This window comes from Orcinus orca, chromosome 9, assembly GCF_937001465.1.
Source record: "Orcinus orca chromosome 9, mOrcOrc1.1, whole genome shotgun sequence".
NCBI classification, from domain to species: domain Eukaryota; kingdom Metazoa; phylum Chordata; class Mammalia; order Artiodactyla; family Delphinidae; genus Orcinus; species Orcinus orca.
In genome coordinates, this window is record NC_064567.1 from 98,630,054 (window position 1) to 98,651,936 (window position 21,883).

General features: G+C 45.2%; 1 protein-coding gene and 1 long non-coding RNA gene across 2 annotated transcripts; one reads left to right on the forward strand and one right to left on the reverse strand.

Annotated features, from left to right (window-relative positions):
* Positions 1 to 14,023: 14,023 nt before the first annotated feature.
* MRPS24 (mitochondrial ribosomal protein S24) lies at positions 14,024 to 16,909 on the reverse strand. The gene is made up of 4 exons (XM_004283002.4): positions 16,820 to 16,909; positions 16,664 to 16,732; positions 16,420 to 16,531; positions 14,024 to 14,456 (listed from the first exon to the last, which is right to left on the reverse strand). Exons 1-4 carry the CDS (start codon positions 16,856 to 16,858, stop codon positions 14,173 to 14,175), a joined length of 504 nt encoding a protein of 167 aa, XP_004283050.1. The 5' UTR covers positions 16,859 to 16,909; the 3' UTR covers positions 14,024 to 14,172.
* Positions 16,910 to 17,216: 307 nt separating this feature from the next.
* Positions 17,217 to 20,887, forward strand: LOC125965417 (uncharacterized). The gene is made up of 2 exons (XR_007479269.1): positions 17,217 to 18,428; positions 19,584 to 20,887. It is a non-coding gene; the product is annotated as an uncharacterized LOC125965417 (long non-coding RNA).
* Positions 20,888 to 21,883: the final 996 nt, after the last annotated feature.

Here is a 21,883-nt window from a genome sequence, read left to right on the forward strand (position 1 = left end):
CTAATCCTGGGTCTGAGCTTCCTGGGAGGATGGTGAGGGGAACCGACTGGCCCTGGGGAGTGCACAGCTCTTTACCCTGGGAAGGCCCTGCAGACAAAGGAACCTCACACTCAATCTTTCCACCCAGAACAGCTGGGCATTTAACTCTCAGCACTCTGGAATCAGTTAGTTGCAGCTTTCAAGACATTCTCGCCCCCAAGCACATAAAGGGGTATGGAGGTCTTGCCTTATCCCTAAGTTGGCCCAGAACGCGGGCCCTTCCAGGTCCTGGGACGTGGAAGGACAGAGGTGCCTGGGTCTCTGAGCAGCAGCAGAGAGCAAGGAGGGAGACCAGTCCAGAGGGCAGGGTTCTCCTGAAGTCTGTGAGTCCTGGTGCCCTGATGAGATCCATTCCCAGTGGGGACATTGGCAGGGCCTGCAATGGTTCCATTTTCCACCTGAGTCCCTTTGATTAAGCAACGGCAAAACCATCACTGGATTCAGGTGTCTTCTGGTGGTGTTCAAACTCTGACACAACAGCTTTACAAGGGAGCAAGAGAATGTGCTTCAGAACCTTCTAAAATGAGGAGGGAAGAGTGAAATTGAAAGAAATGAACCCGGAGGAGCTTTTCCTACAAAGACCTCCTGGGGGGAGAGGCAAGAATGGAAAAGCAGGGAACTGGTGAAAAAACAGTCCCCACCAAGCACCTCCCTGGCACACGGGAAAAGCATAAGGGCCATTTTGAAACACAAAGGCCTCATTCCTGATTGAGGATGCCAGCCTGGAGGCCGCCCACAAGGGGACCCTCCCCTGAAGATCCCTGAGAGGTGGGCTAGAGAGGTGGGCTGCCAAGCGCACGGTAGAGAGACCTGGGAAATCCCTTGACCCATCCGGCCTCAGTGTGCACATCTCTAAGATCAGGCCACTGGTCACTGAATAGTAAAGCACTAGACTCTTGGACCCAAAGAAGCAGCCCTGACACCAGCTGCCCCATCTGCTGCTAACAGTTTTCCGGTCTTTTCTTCCTGTCATGGCTGCCAGTGAACCTCTCCTGCAACAGCAACTGCCCCTACCTTCCATCTTCTATGCTCCAGCCCTCCTACAGCTAAAATTTTCGGAACAGAGTGCAGAAGAAAAAAAGTGGCCATGAGCCAGAGCCTGAGGGGCACACCAGTGTACAAAGCTGTGTCCTCACCATCACCATCTGGACATGAGGTGGCCCTTAGGGATTCCGGGATGCCTGGGTCAGCCTCACACGGGTGTCAACCTGGTCATGTGCACATACATGAGCACCTGGCTGTACCTAACTCTTATTAGTCAAGATGTTTGATCTTAGGGAGATTTCAACTCTGTAAGCCAGGCTATATACTCCTGGGGTTGATGACTGTGAAGGACAGATGCTCCCCAGATCTAGATTGCCCAGATCTTCTCTCTGAGTCAGAGAGGCAGAGGAACACAGGGTCTGTTTGCTGGAGCCAGAGGCCTCCATAATCACACGTTTCCTAAAAGGCAGGCAGGAAGTCTAGCTCCCATTCTGGAATGCGCACATGCACTTGCAGAATGAGAACAGCCCATGCAACTGACCCTTTAATTATAAAAAAGAAAGAAAATCAGGTAAATCAAATTGGCATCTACTAAGATGGCATTTTCATCCCGAACACTACTCGAGTGTTTTTTTAGGAAGATGAATCTCATTTATAATAACTTAAAAAACTGAATATTCAGCAGCATGGCACTGACTAAATAATGCGACATTATGGAAACTTTGCAAACCACTTATTGGCATGAGAACACGCTTATGTAACAACATTGACTGAAACGAGAAGAATGCAAATTATGGAACAGATGTGAATGGGTGTGTGGTTCTGTGCACACAAGTGACATGACAACTGTGGAGCCAGTCTGGGGACTGGCCAAGGATTCTGATGTCAGGCATCAGCGACACCAAATAAGGGCCAGGCATCAGCAAAAAAATCTGCAAACAGTAAATGCTGGAGAGGGTGTGGAGAAAAGCTTTTTTTAAAAAGCTAGCATTTATTAAATGTCAATTATTAGCAGGTGACCGCTGGAAATAATGTTCTAGACCTGTTCTAGATGTATTTTATATATTCGATCATGCATATAACCAACTCTCTAGATGTAGCAAAAGATACACAACATGAGTTGCCAATTTATTTCTATTCATGATCAGGTGGTGGGCAGAGGGGAAGAAGAGAAAAACAAAACATCAAACCATGGTCCTTTATTCTTAGAGACCTCGGTCCTCCATACACGAAGGACAGGCTTGGCTGAAATAATGGCTAAAGTGGGTGAAAATGAAAGAGTAACTTATTTGCATTTACCCAGGAATGTCCAATTCAGGTGTTTCCGAGTTGAAAAGCATGTGAAGCAGGTATCTTCAGGGCAGGTGGGCATCTGGGAGCAGAGTGGGTGTCCACCAGCATTTGGGAGCCAGGACCGGGGGCAGGGGGACACAGGGGCTGCTCTTCCAGAGGCCTGCAGCAGGGCCCTGGTACTCCTGAGACTTCACTGAGACCCCAGCCACCCACATGGAATAAACCCCTCAAGCCAGGCTCCTCAGATACAGCTCTCAAGACAGAGCCAGGCTGTGTCTGCATCCTTCAGGGCCCTTTGACGAGCTGCCATGAAGGAGGTTGTGATGCCTCCCTGCCCTCCCTGCACAGGTCCTGCATTTCATCCTCACAGCCTCAACTTCCCTCTGCAAAACAAAGCTCCCTCATACCCACAGATCTCTTCCGAGACAGCTGAAAGGTCTGGTGCTCAGACCCAGGAGTAACCAGCTGCAAGGTTCTACAGAGGCATCACTGACGATCACTCCAAATTGAAAATGCTCACTTTGGAGAAAAGGAAACCCTCGGGCACTCTTGGTGGGAAAGTAAATTAGTGCAGCCACAAGTTCCTCAAGAAGTTAAAAACAGAACTGCCATATGATCCAGGAATTCCTCTTCTGGGCATATTTCTGAAGGAAATGAAATCAGTACCACAAAGAGATATCTGCACTCCCATGTTCATTGCAGCATTATTCACAATAGCTAAGTCATAGAAACAACCTAAGTGTCCATCTACAGATGAACGGCTAAAGACAGTGTAGTATACACAGAAGACGGAAAACTATTCAGCCATAAAAAGAAGAAAATCTCACCATTTGGGATACATGGATGAACCTGGAGGGCATTATGCTAAGTGAAATAAGCCAGATGCAGAATGACAAACGCTGCATGATCTCATTTTATGTGGAATCTAAAGGAGTTGAATCCGTGGAAGCAGAGAGCATGGTGGTCACCAGGGGGAAGGGAGAATGGGGAGCTGTTGGGATATTAGTCCATGGGTACAAAGCTTTAGTTATGCAAGATGAATAAGTACTGGAGATCTAAGGTACAACAATGTGACTTTACTAAATACTTGAAATGGGCCATTGAAAGGACTGAACTATCAAGCCATGCAGACAAAGATGAAGATTAACTGCATATTAATTAGTGACAGAAGCCAGTCTGAATGGACTACACACTGTTTGATTCCAGCTATATGACATTCTGGAAAAGACAGAACTACAGAGATGGCCAACAGATAAGTGATGGCCCATGCTTTGCGGGGAGGGGTGAGTTGAAAAGGGGAATGGGATGATGGAAGGAGGTCCAAATGGGCCAGATGAGAGTGAACTTCCTCTGGTTAGAAGATCATGTCATCATGCTGGGTATGAATGAAAAAGCCTGGGGTGTGTAGTACCAGTGTGAACAAGAAGGCTACTTCTCACTCTAGGAGACAAAGGTCTTATTCCGTATTACATGTAACTATTTCAGAACCAGTTCTGAGAAATTTAACTTTTACTATAAAAAATGTATAACAAAAAATTTTCCATTTAAACCATGTTTAAGCATGTGATTCAGCTGCATTAAGTATATTCACAATGCTGTGCAACCATCCACCACTGTCCACTTCCATATATCGTTCATCATCCCGAACAGAAACTCTGAATCCACTAAACAATAACTCCTCATTCCCTCCTGCCCCTAGGCCCTGGGAACCTCTATTCTTCTTCATGTCTCGATGAAGTTATCTTTTATAGACACTTCACATAAATAGAATCATACAACATTCGTCCTTTTCGTCTGGCTTATTTCGCTTAGCATAAAATGTTTTCAACATTCATTCATGTTATAGCATGTGTCAGAGTGTCACTGCTTTTAAAGACTGAATGATTATTCCATTAAATGTACCATACCACATTTGGTTTATCCATTCATCTGCTGACGGACGGTTGACTTATTTCCATGTACTGGTGATTGTGAATGATGCTACTATGAACACCCATATTCAAGTATCTGTTTGAGTCTGTTTTCAATTCTTTTAGGTACATGCCTAGAAGCGGAATTGCTGCATCATATGGCAATTCTATGTTTAAATGTTCAGGAAACCACCACACTGTTTTCCATAACAGCTGCACCATTTTATATCCCCACCAACAGCACACAAGGCTCCAGATTTCCCCGTCTCCTCGTCACGTGAAGCTCTTGGGGAAACCTCCCCAGGTAGCCACCTTGGGATACAAAGATGGCAACAAAATTGGGGTATCCTTTGAAAATAAGATGACCTGCTCCTGCTAGAAGTTGCTTCGTTACTTTCCCGATACTTGGACACCTCTCCCAAACTTCTACACGAACAGTTTCTTCTGCCTTCATGCATTATCCCCTGTTGCCTGGAAAATCCCTTCCAGTGCCAGCTCAGCTTGTCCTCCTCTGAGCAGTCTTCCTTGGTTCATCCAGGTCAAGTTGCTGTCCTTCCCTTGGTGCCAGGCTAACCTGTGCCCACATCACTGGGTAGTGATTGTCTGAGTGTCTGTTTCCCCCAGACCAGGAGCTCTTCATGGCAGTCTCTGAGAGGGACCCTTAGCGTCCTCAGGGCACAGGATCGATCATGGTACATTGGAGGAAACCTTTGTCCACTGAGTGACAACCAGTTTAGGCTCAGGTGAAGCCCTGTGATGGGGCTCTCCAAGATCTGCTCTGTGCTCCTGTGTACCAGGCCATACACTGTCCTCACAGAGCCTGGTGTCGGTGGGGGGTGGTGGTGTGTGCAGGGAGGTAGATATTAAATAGTCAACAAATTGCTCTTCCATTAGAGCTATTGTGATCAGTGCTATAAAGAAATTTACAGAGGTGGCCATATATAATAGGGATCAGAATATGGCTGGTGTAAATCAAAGCTTCTACCCAGCGGGACTCAATTAACGGTTTTACAAATGTAAAAGAAAAGTGACTTTTAGGTTGACATCTGAAGTTTGAGTACTGCATTAGTTTTCTATTAATGCTGTAACAAATCACCACAAACTTGGTGGCTTAAAAGAACACAAATATTATCTCACAGATGTGAAACTCAGAAGTCTAAGATGGGTTGGCAAGGCTCTGGAGAAGAAGCCCTTCCCTCACCTTTTCTGCCCTACAGGCTGCCTGCATTCCATGGCTCGTGGTCCCTTCATCCATCTTCACACCTCCAGAAGGAAATGCAGCTCTGCCAACACCCTGAGTTTAGCTCAGTGAGACCCAGGTCTGACTTCAGCCTACAAAACTGTAAGAAATAAACTTATATTGCTCTAAGCTACCACATTTATGATCATTCAAATGCAGGCGGGTAGGACCTCAGGGGGCTGTGAATCCAAGGCAGTCTGTGATCCTGCCCCACCTTCACTTGCTGAGGAGGGGGGAAAAGTGAAACTAGAGCGTACAAAACAGGGAGGACACTCACAGGGGACAGAATTTGCGGAGGTTCAGCCAGCCTGACAGGAAAACCAGGCACATCACTGCAGGAGATGGAGACAAATTTGGAGGCAGAGGAGAAGGAGGGACAGCAAGGAGTCAGTGCCCCCTCCCCAGGGCGACACTGCAACATGCTGGGCTTTCCCAGGTGACAGCAGTGACCTCTCTCGCAAGGAGGCAGAAAGCAGAAGTGGTGAGCAGCTCACTGCCCAGCTGCATGGATCACAGCTGGAGGGATCCATTTCTCGCCGGCAGCACCCAGATTTCTGAGGAGGAACCCCCATGATGGGGCAGGGAGTTGGGGAGGTGAGGAAAGGGAAAGAGGCAGATAAGAACAACAAAGGGCATTAAAGGGTATGTTTTCTGCTGTCTGCTTCAGGATTTCAGCAGGTCTGCCCTTGAACTTCTGTGAGTGCCCCCACTGAAGGATCCCCCGACCAGGCTGTGGGTAGCCTGAAGCCCCAGGTGCTAAGCCCTCACCTCCCCACACTCTGCCACCAGCTCTTTTTTTTTTTTTTCCGGTACGCGGGCCTCTCACTGCTGCGGCCTCTCCCGCTGCGGAGCACAGGCTCCGGACGCGCAGGCCCAGCAGCCACGGCTCACAGGCCCAGCCGCTCCGCGGCACGTGGTATCCTCCCGGACCGGGGCACGAACCCGCGCCCCCTGCATCGGCAGGCGGACTCCCAACCACTGCACCACCAGGGAAGCCCCACCAGCTTTTTTTTTTAACATCTTTATTGGAGTATAATTGCTTTACAATGGTGTGTTAGTTTCTGCTTTACAACAAAATGAATCAGTTATATATATACATATGTTCCCATATCTCTTCCCTCTTGCGTCTCCCTCCCTCCCACCCTCCCTATCCCACCCCTCCAGGCGGTCACAAAGCACCAAGCTGATCTCCCTGTGCTATGCAGCTCTTTTTAATGTGTCCGTGAGTGCAGCCATGAGAGCCAGCACAGGTAAAGAGAAACCAAAAACTTGAGCTATACTGCCACCTTCCGGTAAACAAAAGAAAAGTTTCTAATTGCCAGCCTGTTGAACTGTATGTACAAAGCAAGCAAGCAAAGGCTTTCTTAGTTAAGGTTATTCGCTACTTCAAATGTGATGGCAGAGGCACATTTCACCAGAAACTATGAAAAATCACGGTAATATGGCATCACAGAAAGAAAATGACAATACTCCAGCAACTAAACTCCGAGGTCCACAATACTGTGATCTAACTGATAAAGAATTCAAAATAGCTGGTTTGAAGAATTCTATAAGCTTACAAGGAAACTCAGAAAGGCAATTCGATGAACTCAGGAATAAAATTAAAGAACAGAAGGAGTTCTTTACCAAAGAGATAGAAACTTTTATAAAGAACCAAACAGAAATTCTGGAGCTGAACCATGCAATTAACGAGATGAATGCATTAGAGAGCTTAGGGCAGACTGGATGGAAGAAAGAATAAGCAACTTGGAGGACAGAAATCTGGAAATGACTCCTTCCTCAAAGAGAACTAAGTTTTTTAAAAAGTGAAGAAACACTACAAGCTATGAGATTTAAAGAGAAAAACAAATATAAGAATAATTGTTATATCAGAAGGAAAGAGAGCGAGAAGGGAGCAGAGAGTGTATTTAGAGAAATAATAGCTGAGAACTTCCCAAACCTGGGGAAGAGACTGGATATACAACTCCATGAAGCTAAGAGAACATCTAACTACCTCAATGCAAAAAGACCTTCTCCAAGATATATTATAGGAAAATTGTCAAAAGTCAATGACAAAGAATCTTAAAGGGAGCCTGTGGGAAAAAAGAAAGTAATCCACGAAGGATCACCCATTAGGCTATCAGCATAGTTCTCAGAAGAAACTCGAGGGGCCAGGAGAAAGTGGAATGACACACTCAAAGTGTTAAAAGACAAAAACTGCCAGCCAAGAACACTTTACCTGGCAGTTATCCATCAGGTTAGAAGGAAAGTTAAACGCTTTCTCAGACAAAGCTAAGGAAGTTCACCACCACTAGATCTGCCTTGCAAGAAAGGCTGAAAGGAGCTCTTCAAGCTGAAATGAAAAGACTAATTAGTGACATAAAAGCAAACGAAAGTACACAATACTCTAACAAAGGTGAAAAATAAAGTCAGAATTAAAAAACTGTAACTCTACATATTAATGCAGTGGTGCATTACCCAATTAATATAAAGGCTAAAAGTACATTAAAAATAACTATAGCTATTGATATTATAATTTCTCAAAAAATTCAGTTTTCATAAAAAGAGGTAAATTGTAACATCAAAAGTATTTTAAAAAAAAGGAGTAAAATGGTGGAAACTTTATAAGTGGATAAAGTTAAGGTGCTATCGGCATAAAAATGACTATTTTATCTGTGAGATGTTTTATGTAAGCCACATGGTAACCACAAAGGAAAAATCTACAGTAGAGTCACAAAACACACACAAAAAAAGAGAGACTGAGAAAATTACCATGGAAAACCACCACTTTACAGAGGTAGACAGAAACAGAGGGAAAAGAAACGATAGATACAAAATAATCAGAAGGCAAACAATAAATAAGACGGCAGCAGTAAGTCCTTATACATCAGTAATCACTCTAAATATAAATGGATTGAATTCACCAAACAAAAGACACAAAAATGGCTGGACTGATTAAAAAACAAGACCCAACTATATGCTGCCTACAGGAGACTCATTTCAGCCCCAAAGACACACAGGTTTAAAGTGAAAATAATAAAGAGGATATTCCATGCAAGAGGAATCCAAAAGAAAGTATGCATAGCAATACATATATCAGACTAAATAGGCTTTAACCCAAAAATGATAACAAGAGACAAAGACAGTCATTATATATTGATAAAAGGGTCAATACATCAGGAAGATATAACAATTGTAAATATATACACACCCAATACTGGAGCACCAAAATATATTAAACAAATAGTAACACATCTAAAGAGAGAAACAGACAATATATTAATAGTAGGGGACTTCAATACCCAATTGTCAGCAATGGATAGATCATCCAGACAGAAAGTCAAGTAAGGAAACAGTGGAACTGAACTACACTCTAGAACAAATGGAATTAACAGACGTATAAAAAATTTCCATTCAACAGCAGAAGAATACACATTCTTCCAAAGTGCACACGGAATATTCTCCAGGATAGATAGTTTGAAAGGACAGAAAACAAATCTTAGAAAATTTAAGAAGACTGAAATCATACCAACTATCTTTTCTGACCACAATGGTATAAAACTAAAAATCAACAAGAGGAAAGCTTGAAAATCTACAAATATGTAGAAACTAAACAGCACACTTCTGAAAAACCAATGGGTCAAAGGGGAAATAAAAAATATCTCAAACAATTGAAAACAAAAATACAACATATCAAAACTTATGGGGTGCTGCAAAAGCTGTCCTGAAAGTTTATAGCAATAAATGCATATAGTAGGAAATTAGAAAGATGTCAAAAAACAAATTTCATAATTCGTGGTACTAGTAAAAGAAGAACAAATTATGCCCAAAGTTAGTAGAAAGAAGGAAATAATAAAGATGAGAGTGGGAAACGAATGAAATAGAGACCAGAAAAACAATAGAAAGGATCCACAAAACTAAGAGGTGGTCCCTCCAAAAGATAAAATTGACAAAACCTTTACCTAGACTAAGAAAAAAAGAGAAGACTTAAATAAATTAAATTAGAAATGAAAATGGGAAAAAAAAGAAAATGGAGACATTACAACTGATAAGGCAGAAATACATAGGATCATAAGAAATTATTATGAACAATTATAAGATGAAAAATTAGATAACCTAGAAGACATCAATAAACTTCTAGAAACACGCAACCTATCAAGACTGAATCAGGAAGAAATAGAAAACCTCAACAGACCAATAACAAGTAAAGAGATTGAATCAGTAACCAAAAACCTCCCAACAGAAAACCCCAGGACCAGAAGGCTTCAATGACAAATTCTACCAAGCATTCAAAGAAGAATTAAGACCAATCCTTCTCAAACTCTTCCAAAAAACTGAGGAGGGAATACTTCCAAACTCATTCTAGGAGGTCAGCATTACCCTAATAACAAAGCCAGATAAGGACACAATGAGAAAACTACAGACCAATATCCCTGATGAATATAGATGCAAAAATTCTCAACAAAATATTAGCAAACAGAATTCAATAACACATAAAAAGGATTATACACCATAGTTAAGTAGGATTTATCCCTGGAATGCAAGGATGGTTCAACATATGCAAATCAGTAAACATAATATACCACATTAATAAAATGAAAGAAAAAATCACATGATCATTTCAATAGATGCAGAAAAAGCATTTGACAAAATACAACATTCTTTCATGATTAAAAAAAAAAAAAAACCACCCCTCAGCAGATTGGGTATAGAAGGAACATACCTAACATAATAAAGGTCATATATGACATACCCACAGAGAACATTATACTCAATGGAGAAAAACAGAAAGCGTTTGCTCTGAGATCAGGAACAGAACAAGAATGGCTACTTTCACCAAAAAAACTGAAAGCTTTTGCTCTGAGATCAGGAAAGGAACAAGATTGGCTACTTTCACCATTCTTATTCAATATAGCATTAGAAGTCCTAACTAGAGCAATTAATCAAGACAAAACAAAAGCATACAAATTGGGAAGGAAGAAGTAAAACTGTTGCTATTTGCAGGTCATAGGACTCTGTATATAAAATAATCTCCAAAACTCAACCAAAAAACCACTGGAACTAATCAACAATTTCAGTAAAGTTGCAGGATACAAAATCAACATACAGAAATCAGTTGCGTTTCACACACTAAGGATGAAATACCTGAAAAGGAAATAAAGAAAATGATTCTCTTCACAAGAGCATCAAAAACAACAAAATAGTTAGGAACAAATTTAACAAAGAAAGTGAAAGATCTGTATGATGAAAACTCCAAGGCTTTCCTGAAAGAAATCAAACTCACAAACAATTCAGAAGACATCCTATGCTTATGAAGTGGAGAAAGTAATATTGTTAAAATGTCCATATTACCCAAAGCCACCTATGGATGCAATGCAATCCCCATCAAAATACCAATGGTATTTTCCCCAGAAACAGAAAAAACAATCCTAAAATTTGTAGGGAATCATAAAAGACCCCAAATAGCCAAAGCGATCCTGAGGAAAAAGAACAAAGCTAGAGGTATCAAATTTCCTGATTTCAAACTATACTACAAAGGCATAGTTATAATAATAATAAAAAAAAACAGTATGGTACTGGCACAAAAATAGACACATAGACCATTGGAACAGAATATAAAGCCCAGCATTAAACTGCTACCTATATGGTCAACTAATATTCAACAAGGAGCTAAGAGCACCCAGTGGGGAAAGGATAGTCTCCTCAACAAATGATATTGGGAAAACTGGAGAAACACATGTAAAGCAATGAAGCTGGACACCTATCTTACACCACTCACAAAAACTCACTCAAAATAGATCAGACTTAATACCTGATACTATAACTCCTCTAAGAAAATGTAGAGGAAAAGCTCCTTGACATTTGTCTTGACAATGATTTTTAAAATACGACACCAAAAGCACAAACAACAAAAGCAAGAATCAACAAATGGGACATTAAACTTTAAAGCTTCTGCACAACAAAAGAAACAATTAAAAATGAAAAGGCAACTTGTACAGGAGAATATGTTTGCAAACTATGTATTAGATAAGGGGTTACTATCCAAAATATATAAAGAACTCACAGCTCAAAATCAAAAAAAGGAACAACCTGATTTAAAAATGGGCGGAAGAAATAAAGACATCTTTCCATAGAAGACATTCAAATGGCCAACAGGTAAATGAAAAGATGCTCAACATCATTAATCATCAGAAAAAATGCAAATCAAAACCACAGCGAGGCAACACTCACACCTGTTAGGATGGCTATCATCAAGAAGAGAACAGGTAACAAGTGCAGGCAAGGATGTGGAGAAAAGAGGACACTTACGCACTGTTGGTGGGAATGTAAATTGGTTCAACCACAATGGAAAACATGAACCTTCCTCAAAAAAATTAAAAATAGACCAACCATATGATCCAGCAATTCCACTTCTGGGTATATAGCTAAAGTAAATGAAAACAGAATTTCAAAGAGACATTTGCACTCCTATTTTTATTGCAGGATTATTCACAATAACCAAGACATGGAAACAATATAAGTACTCATCAAATGGATAAAGATCTCTCTCTCTCTCTCTCTCTCTCACACTCACACACACACACACACACACACACAATGGAATATTATTCAGCCTCGAGGAAGGAGGACATTCTGCCATTTACGACAACATGGATGGACTTGCAGACATAGAAAGACAGTATGACATCACTTACATGTACAATTTAAGAAAACTAAATTTTTAAAAACAGAATAAAAGTGATCAGCAGGGGATGAGGGGGTGGGGGGACAGATGTTGAGAGTACACATTTACAAGTAGTAAATAAGCCCTAGAGATATAATGCTTAGTACCGTACAATAGGGACAAAAATATTATAATCATCAAACTTGCTAACAGACTATAACAGTTTTTTCAATTACTAAAAAGGATAATTTTGTAATGAGATAGAGGTGCTAATTATTGCTACAATCACATTAAAATATAACAATGTCCTTAAATTAACATGTTGTACACCTTGAACTTATATAACTTTACCTGTCCAATGTATTTCGATTAAATTAAAAAGGATCAGGGTCAAGGTCTGGATGAGTCAATATCAAGGCAAAGGTGAGCCTAAGGGTCACAGTCAGGTACAGGATTGGGCCAATGTCAGGTTGAGGATTTGAATAAGATTCAGTACATGGGTGGATCTGGGTCATGAGGGTCAGGGACATAATCGAGTCCAGCTGAGGTTCAGTCAAGGTAACAGTCAGCGTAAGGGTGAGGGTCAGAACACCTGGTCAGAGTCAGTATTATGATGCAAACGTGGAACAGGGTAAGGGTCAAATTCAGATGAAAAGCCAGGTCCAGGATCAGACTGAGTGTGAGGGTCAGTGTGAGAGTGAAGGTCAGAAGGGTCAGGGTGAGGATCAAAGTCAGGTTCAGGTTGAGGTTTGTCATCAGGGTATCAGGGTGAGTCTCAGGGTCTGAATGACAACTTCAGGATTGTTGAGTCTAAGAACAGGGTCATGGTCATGGTCAAGAGTAGGGTCAGATCTGTGTGAGGGACAGGGTCTGGGTGATGGCTGAGTTTCAAGGTCAAGGTCACAGTCAAGGTCATAAGAGTTTGGATGAGGCACATAATCTGTCAAAGCGAGCATCAGCGTTACCAGTTAGGATGAGTTAGGGTCACCGTAAGGGTCGAGACAGTGTTAGGATGAAGTCTTGAGTCAAGTTTCTGACTGCGAGTCAGGGTTACATAAATGTGAGGGACACAGGGTCAGGGTCATGGTGAGTCAGTCAGCTAGCACTGGAGACAGGATCGGGGCGGGGTGGGGCCTGGTTGGCACCCTCAGGTAAGAGTGAGACTGAGGGTAAAGGTCAAGTTGTGGGTAGGATCAGGGACCATCAAGGGTTAGGATTAGAGTGGGTGTGTTAAAGTTCAGGGTCAAGTTAAGGGCACCAGGATCATGGTCAAGGTGAAGGTCATCAGTGTCGGGGTGAAGTTGAAGGTGAGCAATCCCTGTCCCAATTCCCAGCACCATGTGTGGCTTTTGCAGATGCCACTTTCTGAAATGTTCTTCCTCCATTTACCTGCATATCTATATTCCTCACCTGCTTGGAGCCTTCAATGCGGCCCAACCCTCCCTGTCCCCCTCCACTGGGATACAAGTGTTACGAAGGCAAGGATCTTGGAATGGAATGTTTTGGTCATTGATGGGTTCCAAGCTACTTAGAAGAGTGTCTGGCACAGACTAGGTGCAGCTAAGCTTTTTTAATAGATGACTGTGTGCTACATTATTTCTGGGGGAATAAAAGTACATCTGGAATTACAACAAACTGTACACAGTAGCTTTCTCTGGGGTAGAATTACAAGTAAGCTTCACGGCTGATTGAATACATGTCCATATTGTTTTATAATCTCCAAAAACGGCTCTTTCCATTTTAAGAGAAAACAAAGAACTTCAGGTAAAGTTCCTGACACAGTGATGGGCACAAGATACTCACTGAACCACAGCTATTACCTAAACCTCAGGAACTGGCAGCCTTCCTAGGAACCCTGGAGCATCCTCAAAGAAACCCTATTCTAGTTCTCTAGGCAGACCAAGAAGCAACACAACATGGAGAGTCTATTTATTCAACAGCCAACTTTGAAAACAAAGCCTCAGTAGTCTGAGGGGATGCATTTCCCCTGTTTCTACTTCAGTCCTTTTCCACAAGTTTCTGTCCTTTGCAGGCTACAGTTTGATGCAAACAGGTGGGTTGTCCTAGATATACTTATACACAACCTTTGAGGGCACAGTCTGGAGGTGCAGATGCACAGGACACTTGTAAAAGTGGGACAGCAGAGTCTCACTGTAGCCCACAAGGAAGTAGAACTTATGTGCAGGTAGCTGCCTCAGGACCAGGGCACAGATCTCCACCTGGTTAGCCCGGCGCTTTAGAACAATCTGGTCGGCCAGGCAGCCTGGGAAGGTGCCCAGCATAAATTTACGAAGGAAAACATCTTCCACTGTTCTCTCTGCAGCATGGTCCTCCCCATCCAGGTTACCTGAAGAGAGAAGGGCACCATGGTGAGTTGGCCAAAACTCCAGAGGTTAACATCCAAGAGCACTGGGCACTCAGTTCCACACCCCACTCCAGCCTCTTCTCCTTTCTTCTGTAAGTGGAATAACGCTCTAAAGTTCAAAGAACGTTATTCCAATAATCCCCAAACAAATCCTGTGAAGTACGTGTTATCATTATCCTTGTTTCACAAAAGAGAAGAATGAGGCCTTAGGAGAGCAAAAAATGCAGATGATTCTTCTATGTAGACAGAGAGTGCCCCTCTCCTTTCTTGACTGCCTTATAGAAGCACTGGTCACCCACGGACCAGAGAGATGAGGCCACCAACTACTTCTTTTTTTTTTTTTTTTTAATTAATTAATTTATTTTTGGCTGAGTTGGGTCTCTGTTGCTGCTCGCAGGCTTTCTCCAGTTGCAACTCTTCGTTGTGGTGCCTGGGCTTCCCACCGCAGCGGCTTCTCTTGCTGCGGAGCACAGGCTCCAGGCGTGCAGGCCTCAGTAGTTGTGGCTTGCAGGCTCCAGGGCACAGGTTCAGTAGCTGTGGCGCACGGGCCCAGCCGCTCCACAGCATGTGGGATCCTCCCGGACCAGGGTTCAAACCCATGTCCCCTGCATCGGCAGGCGGATTCTCAACCACTGCGCCACCAGGGAAGCCCTACCAGCTACTTCTGACACGAGGGATGTGAGCTCTCTCACTGACTAGAGCCACGGCCTCAACCAGTGGATTCTCACTGTGGACAACGAAACCTTTGCACCTCTTTTAAGAGTCTACACACACACACCCAGACCTTAGAACTAGAACTTGAAAAGGGTGGGGGACAGAAATCCATATTTTGAGGTAGTTCTCTAAACAGGTATATCTCAAACGTTCAAGTTGAGAACCCTCATAGTGAACAAAACACTGTTGACCCTCATCAACTCACAGTAGTTATGTTCTGTAACGTCACTCGTTATGTTCTATAAAATCACCATGAACAACGAATTAGCAAATGCTAAACCACTGCTCCTGGTGGAAATACAGCTAGGTTTCTGCAAGCCTTTGGTTACAATATTTTTATCAACAAAGTGATGTATAGCCTTATTTTCTTTTTCTGTTTAAAGACACCTACAAATGGCTGATTAACACTGCACTCTCTCCCAACAGCTCTGTAACTCATGCCTGAAGGAAGCTTTTCTAACAATCATGCCATGCAAGGTACATCAGTCTTCTTGAAATTAGGAACACGAGACAGCACTTCAGCATTACAGGCTATTTTAAGGCAGTGGAATCACCAACAAAAAGTACAAAACTTGAATACATGGCGCTCATAGATCTCGAAAAGGGTACTTGTTTACAGCATGCGAGCTGAAACCAGAAGTCAGGGCCTTGATCAACCGCAGCTGGGAAGGTGCATGTGGGGTGCCTGCTCTGCCCACGTCTGAGAATGAATGTGAAAGCACCTAGAGTAGGCAAATTCACAAACACGGAATCTGCAAATAACCCGGGCAAACTGTACATACCGGTAGTGAAAGATTCAATACTCACAACAGTCTTCCGGGTCATCGAATTCCAAGGGGTTTCACTCTTTTCACTGCCTCTGGGCTTTTTTACATCCGTAAATTACACATAACGGGCAGCGATGCAAAACAACTGTCTTTAGGCATGCGAACAACTTCTGTGGAAGTTCAACCGAACCTTTGACCCGCATGGAAAAAGAGTTTTGCATCCCTTTCAAATACATTTCAACGATCCTGACCACATATGTCTATTTTACTCCTCTTTTGAGAGCGTCTCACTGATTTCTGAACCTCGCGTTGAGTACCGAGTTAAACAAAATCTCTGACACGTGTTCACGTCGTGTTTATGTGACAGACAGGCACAACTGAGAACGCCTTCCCTGGGGCCAGGAGTCGGGCCCACAGCACGTCCTCGTCCCCTCCCGCCACCGCGACAGGCATCGTCGCCTCACCTGTGTGCAATGACAGCCAGCCCTTACGATGGGCGATGTGGTGCGGCGCGTGGGCCTCCTCGTAGGTCACTGGTTTGTCCCCCTTGCCCACTCGGACTCGGGCCGCCCGGTTCTGGAAGAAAAGAGGGCCCGTGACTCTCCGCGACCACAAACCCAGCGCGCGCCCTGGATTACACCCTCGCCAGCAGGTCCCACCCTCCGAGGCCCTGGGCGCCCAGACCCCAGGCCTCCACGCCGCACTTACCTTGGCGCAGACCGCGGAGGTGTGCAGGGCGCGCCAGACGCATGGCAGCTCCCGGTTCCAGGACAGCACCTGTAGGGCGAGTGGGGCATCAGACCGAAACTAGGGCTCCCCGCTGCCCGCCTCCAACCGCCGGCCCCGTCCGTGCCGCCCACTCACCAGCGGCCGGAGCCACACACCACAGATGGGCGCCGCCATCTTGGGCCGAGCGGAGGGCGGGGCGGGGGGGGCGGGGCGGCGTCGGGGTAAAGGTCAGGCGCGGGAGGCGGACGCGCGGGCGAGACCACACGCAAGCCGGCGCGGGGGTGCGAGCCTCTCGGCCGGGCGGGGCCGCATGCAGTCCGCGCCGACCTACTGTGGGCGGCGGCGGGGGCCCAGGCTCCGGGCTTGCGAGGCGGGCCGTGTGGGGCCGGGAGGTGGGGGGAGCTGGACTCTGCGCCTCCCCCTCAGCCCTGGACACGTCTTGCACCCCTACGTCCGCCCCCAGTAGTGGTTTGCGCCGTGTTTCAGATCCGGAAACTGGATGATGCGGAGCGTGAGGTTTCGCGGTCCGAGAGCTCGCAGCGGCCGGTCGAAGAGTGTCTTGGCGGGGGGCGGGCCCGGGGAAGGGGGCGCCTACTGCCCCGCCCCGCCCGGCTGGCGGGGACTGTCGGGGGAGCGGAGCGTTTCACCACGTCCTAGAAATTAGGCTGCTGAGTTCTGTCTCCAAATAATATCCTTTAAAAAACAGAAGAAAAGAAAAGAAAGAAACACCCTTTTATCCACAAATAGAGAGGAAATATGTTTCGGTTAAAACTTTACGTAGTTCTTGGGAGGGGCAAGATAGGGGTAGGGGATTAAGGAACACAGCCTGCAATGTAAACAGAAAGAGGCTACAAGAAAATACTGTGCAACGCAGGGAATATAGAAAATTTTTAAATTTTATAGTAAGTGAAGTATAATCTATAAAAATATTGAATTACTGTATCGTCCACCTAACATAATATTATAAACGAATATAATATTGTAAACTCACTGTACTTTAAAAATCAGCCAGTTCTTCAAGGATGGGTTATGCAGAGGGTAGGGTTTCACATCTGACCATACCCTAGTGTCTGGCCCTTGAGGAAGGAAAATTTTAAGGGAGAAAGGGCTGATGGTCGCTTAATTCCTGGAGATGTTACAGAGCCTGCTGTACTCAAACCAAAGCATTGGCACTGTAATTTGTATCCAGTAATTATTGTCAGAGGGAAAAATAGCAACACTGGATATCCTAGTTCAGAACTCACACATAGTAATGGAAAAAACGTGGACTCTGGATTCAGGCTCGGGTGGAACAATCTTTGTGCAATTGAGCCTCAGTTCCATAATCTGTATAATGGGTTTTGTTCATAATACCACTCATAGAGCTGTGATTAGTTCTGTTAGGTTGAATCATGTGAAATTGCCAACGTTTGGCCATTTTGACTTAATCATCCACCCTGATGCTGCTTACATACTGCTGTCATCTATGTGGAAGGGAAATGGAGGCAAAGGCAGACAGTGAGCCGCCTCAGATCACACTGGGGAAGGTCCAAGAGGGACTCTTGGCTTCAGTACATTTTCCACGGTCAAGATTCCTCTGACCATTTGGAGCTGGTTTCTCCAAAAAGGGACAGCGTCTTTCATGTCCACTCTACTAGGAATATTTTATTTCTAAAATTTAAACTGTGGCCTCCAGCTGTTCTGCATATTGGATAAGGGGACAAAACAGGAATCAGATGTTCTCCAATCACAATACTATCCAAATGTAAGAACTCTCAACTTTAACTGAAGGACCCTTTTTAAAAAAATTTTATTTATTTTATTCATTTATTTTTGGCTGCATTGGGTCTTCGTTGCTGCGCGCGGGCTTTTCTCTAGTTGCAGAGAGCAGGGGCTACTCTTCATTGCGGTGCGTGGGCTTCTCATTGCGGTGGCTTCTCTTGTTGCAGAGCACGGGCTCTGGAGCGCAGGCTCAGTAGTTGTGGCGCACGGGTTGAGTTGCTCTGCGGCATGTGGGATTTTCCCGGACCAGGGCACGAACCGGTGTCCCCTGCAGATTCTTAACCACTGCGCTGCCAGGGAAGCCCCTGAAGGACCCTTTTAAGCTGGTAGTCATTTTTTCTTTTTAAAGTTTCCATAAAGTTTGATAATTTTATAATTTGATAAAATTTTGTGGATGTGCTCCAAAGTGGTGAGGAACATGGGATCTGGTATCTGAAATACAGCTTCCTGGCTTTGCAATTTCAGCAAGTGACTTGACCTTCCTGAGCCTCAGCTTCTCTCATCTATAAAACGGGAACCATGATGATTGTTGTGAAAACCACACTGTAAAATGCCTGATGGAGTGAGCAACTAATGAATGTTTTTTTAAAAAAAGAATAGAGTCCCTGCTATCTGCCTCCTCTTAGGGAGATGAACCAGCCATTGAGGGTCCGTGAGAACTCACTGGAACACCACCAGAGGAAAGGAGAAGAGGCTGGTTTTCCATGCATGTGACAATGGCATGGACTTCTATCGGAGCAGCAGCAGGCGGTGCTGTCCAGCTGAGCAGGGGCTGTTGTGCTTGGGGTTCAAGTTTTGCCACTTTTCCTTAGGCCTGAAGAGTCTCCCAGGAATTTCAAACTGATCTAGATCTTTCATTGGCCTTTTGTTTATTATCTTTGTTTTATACTATGCCTTGTTGCAAAAAGGGTTTCACCTGGTTCCTTGAAAGGGGGTGGTGCGGAATGGGGGAAGGGGGTCACGGGAGTGTGTTTGCATGATTTAAATAACTTAAAAGTGCATTTTAATGCATTAGTATGAACTGTTACATTGTTTTAAATCACCAATAGAAAAATTTTAGTAGGATATTTATTTCTATTTAACAAAACGCTAACAGTGTTTTTCTGCACTTTTTGCTTCTCCCATCAATGCTGTAAAGGAGGCAATATTGTCCAGGTTTGGCAGATCAGAAGATGGAGACTCGCCTGGGTGACAGAACTAGCCAAGGGTAGCAGCCTTCTTGTTCCAAAGCATGTACTCGTTCCACATCTGAGGTTCCACTGCACCACTTGGTGGGGGTGAATGTTCAGAACCGTGCAGGATGGAGGAATGGGCTGTGTGTCTGTGGTTGGACACAGACCACTCAGGACTGGCCCTGGGGGGACTTCCTGGGCGTGGAGAAGCCACATGTAGGAGCAAGGGACTCACATGAAGAGGCTGCCTACTCCCCTGCTGGGGGCTCCAGACCAGAGCCTTGAGGAGACAGGGATGTCCAGCGGTTTATTCTCACACATGAGCCCCTGTGCTCTCCTCATGATAGCCAGGAGGGTCCAGACTCCCGCTTATGCTCTCAGAGCAGCGATTCTCCACGCCGGCTGCACATTAGAGCCCATCGGGTCCCACACCACAAGGACAGTACTGGACAGAGGCGCGGCACCCGTCCTTTTTCAGTGCTCCTTAGATGATACCAATATACAGCCAAGGTTGGGAACCAGCGTCCTGAACTCCAGGTTTATGTGGGAGACCCCCAGAACCTGATCCGTAGAGACCCCTTTGCAGGAAAGGGCTATTGGATGGTCCTTACAGCCCTTTCCTACCACTAGTCCTGTGAGGCCATCACAGCTCTTAACTCTGAGGGGACTGGGCCACAAGACACATAGGGGGCTGCTGTGTGGTCTGGATTTTTTTGAAGACGGTCTGTCCCGAGGGCTCACCTGTATCAAAGGATAGAACACTGGCCAGGCTGTGGGGTGACACTGTGCGAGAGGGAGACTCTGGGCCTACCTGGGCTTGCAGAGCACGGTCCGGCCTAGAACATAGTGTTTGTTTCCTGGAACTCACCAGAATCCAGCCTCAGGGAGCGCTGCCCCAGGCCGAGACGTCTGCCTTCCTGTTGGTGGTGGGATTAGCGGAGACAACTCCACTCATGTTGGTGTTCACGAGACGGACTTATTCTAATTCGGAACTGCTGACACTTCACATTTTGTAATCCTATGGGGTTTGTTTTGTTTTGTTTTGTTTTGTTTTGCGGTACACGGGACTCTCACTGTTGTGGCCTCTCCCGTTGTGGAGCACAGGCTCCAGACGTGCAGGCTCAGCGGCCATGGCTCACGGGCCCAGCTGCTCCGCGGCATGTGGGATCCTCCCGGACCGGGGCACGAACCCGTGTCCCCTGCATCGGCAGGCGGACTCTCAACCACTGCGCCACCAGGGAAGCCCTGTAATCCTATGGTTTTTATATTACTCTTGCTAATTCGTTTTCTCCTAATAACCAACCCATTCACCAAGAAGAATCCCAGAGGTTCTCACAACCTCGACTCCGGGAACTAAGCCAAACAACCACTGAGACCAAAGCAGAGTCTTGAACTGTCTTCTCCCTTGCATAGGCAGCCAGGGGACTCTTACCCCATGTTCCCCTTGAGCTCCTGCTGCGTCCTCCTACCCCCACTCTGCTTCTGCTGAGGCGCAGGAAGAAGGGTCAAGTCCCAAGCTATAATTACCGACTTCAGCTTTGGCGCGCTGGGGAGGTCCAGTCTCCCGATAGTGGAACCATTAGAAGCACCCTTTGCCACACTGGTACCCTGGGCTGAACGTCACAACTCCAGGGCTTGGAGTACCTGGACAGGAGGAGTGGGCCTCACGTGTGACAGCCATGGAGACCTCACTCCCTGATTCTCAGATGCTGTGCTAGACCTGGACACAAGAAAATGGGCTTGATACCCTCCCTTCCAATGGGGAACACAGAGGAGCAGGCACGCGAAAGGGGCTTAGATAAGGACCATGACAGGAACACAGAAAGGCCCCTGGCCCCCTCAGGTGGTAGAGCGGAGGTGGGGCTGCCATCCAAGTCTGTCCTGAAGAAGTGTCAGCCTCACCAAGAACAGGTGGAAGGAGGCCCCAGGCAGACAGAGCGTGAATGAAGCCGCGGGATCCAGAGCGTGTGGGTCCTGTGGGTGAGGGGTGGAAAGTCACAAAAGCCAGGACCAAGGGCACCTCGGCTCTCTCTTCTGTGGTTCTGACTTACTGGCACTTGTAAGGCTGCACTCTGATGTAATTTTGTTGAAGTTTTAGGAACTCAGGATAGGTGTGTAGCGAAACTCATTTTTTTATTACCGGCTCAGAAAGAGGATTTTTCTTTACTGTGCTAATTCACATCTGAGGAGCTGGGGAGAGCTACCAGATCAAGTTTACATTGGTACACATTTCTCAACACCAGCCCTGCTAGATGTGTTTCAGTAA

What these genes read in the sequence shown, in the direction of transcription:
- MRPS24 (XM_004283002.4), bottom strand. Translation starts at nt 16,858, where the DNA reads ATGGCGGCGCCCATCTGTGGTGTGTGGCTCCGGCCGCTG. An exon ending in GTGTGTGGCTCCGGCCGCTG is followed by an intron (nt 16,733 to 16,819) that starts GTGAGTGGGCGG and finishes CTCGCCCTACAG; the next exon opens with GTGCTGTCCTGGAACCGGGA. An exon ending in CCTCCGCGGTCTGCGCCAAG is followed by an intron (nt 16,532 to 16,663) that starts GTAAGTGCGGCG and finishes CTTTTCTTCCAG; the next exon opens with AACCGGGCGGCCCGAGTCCG.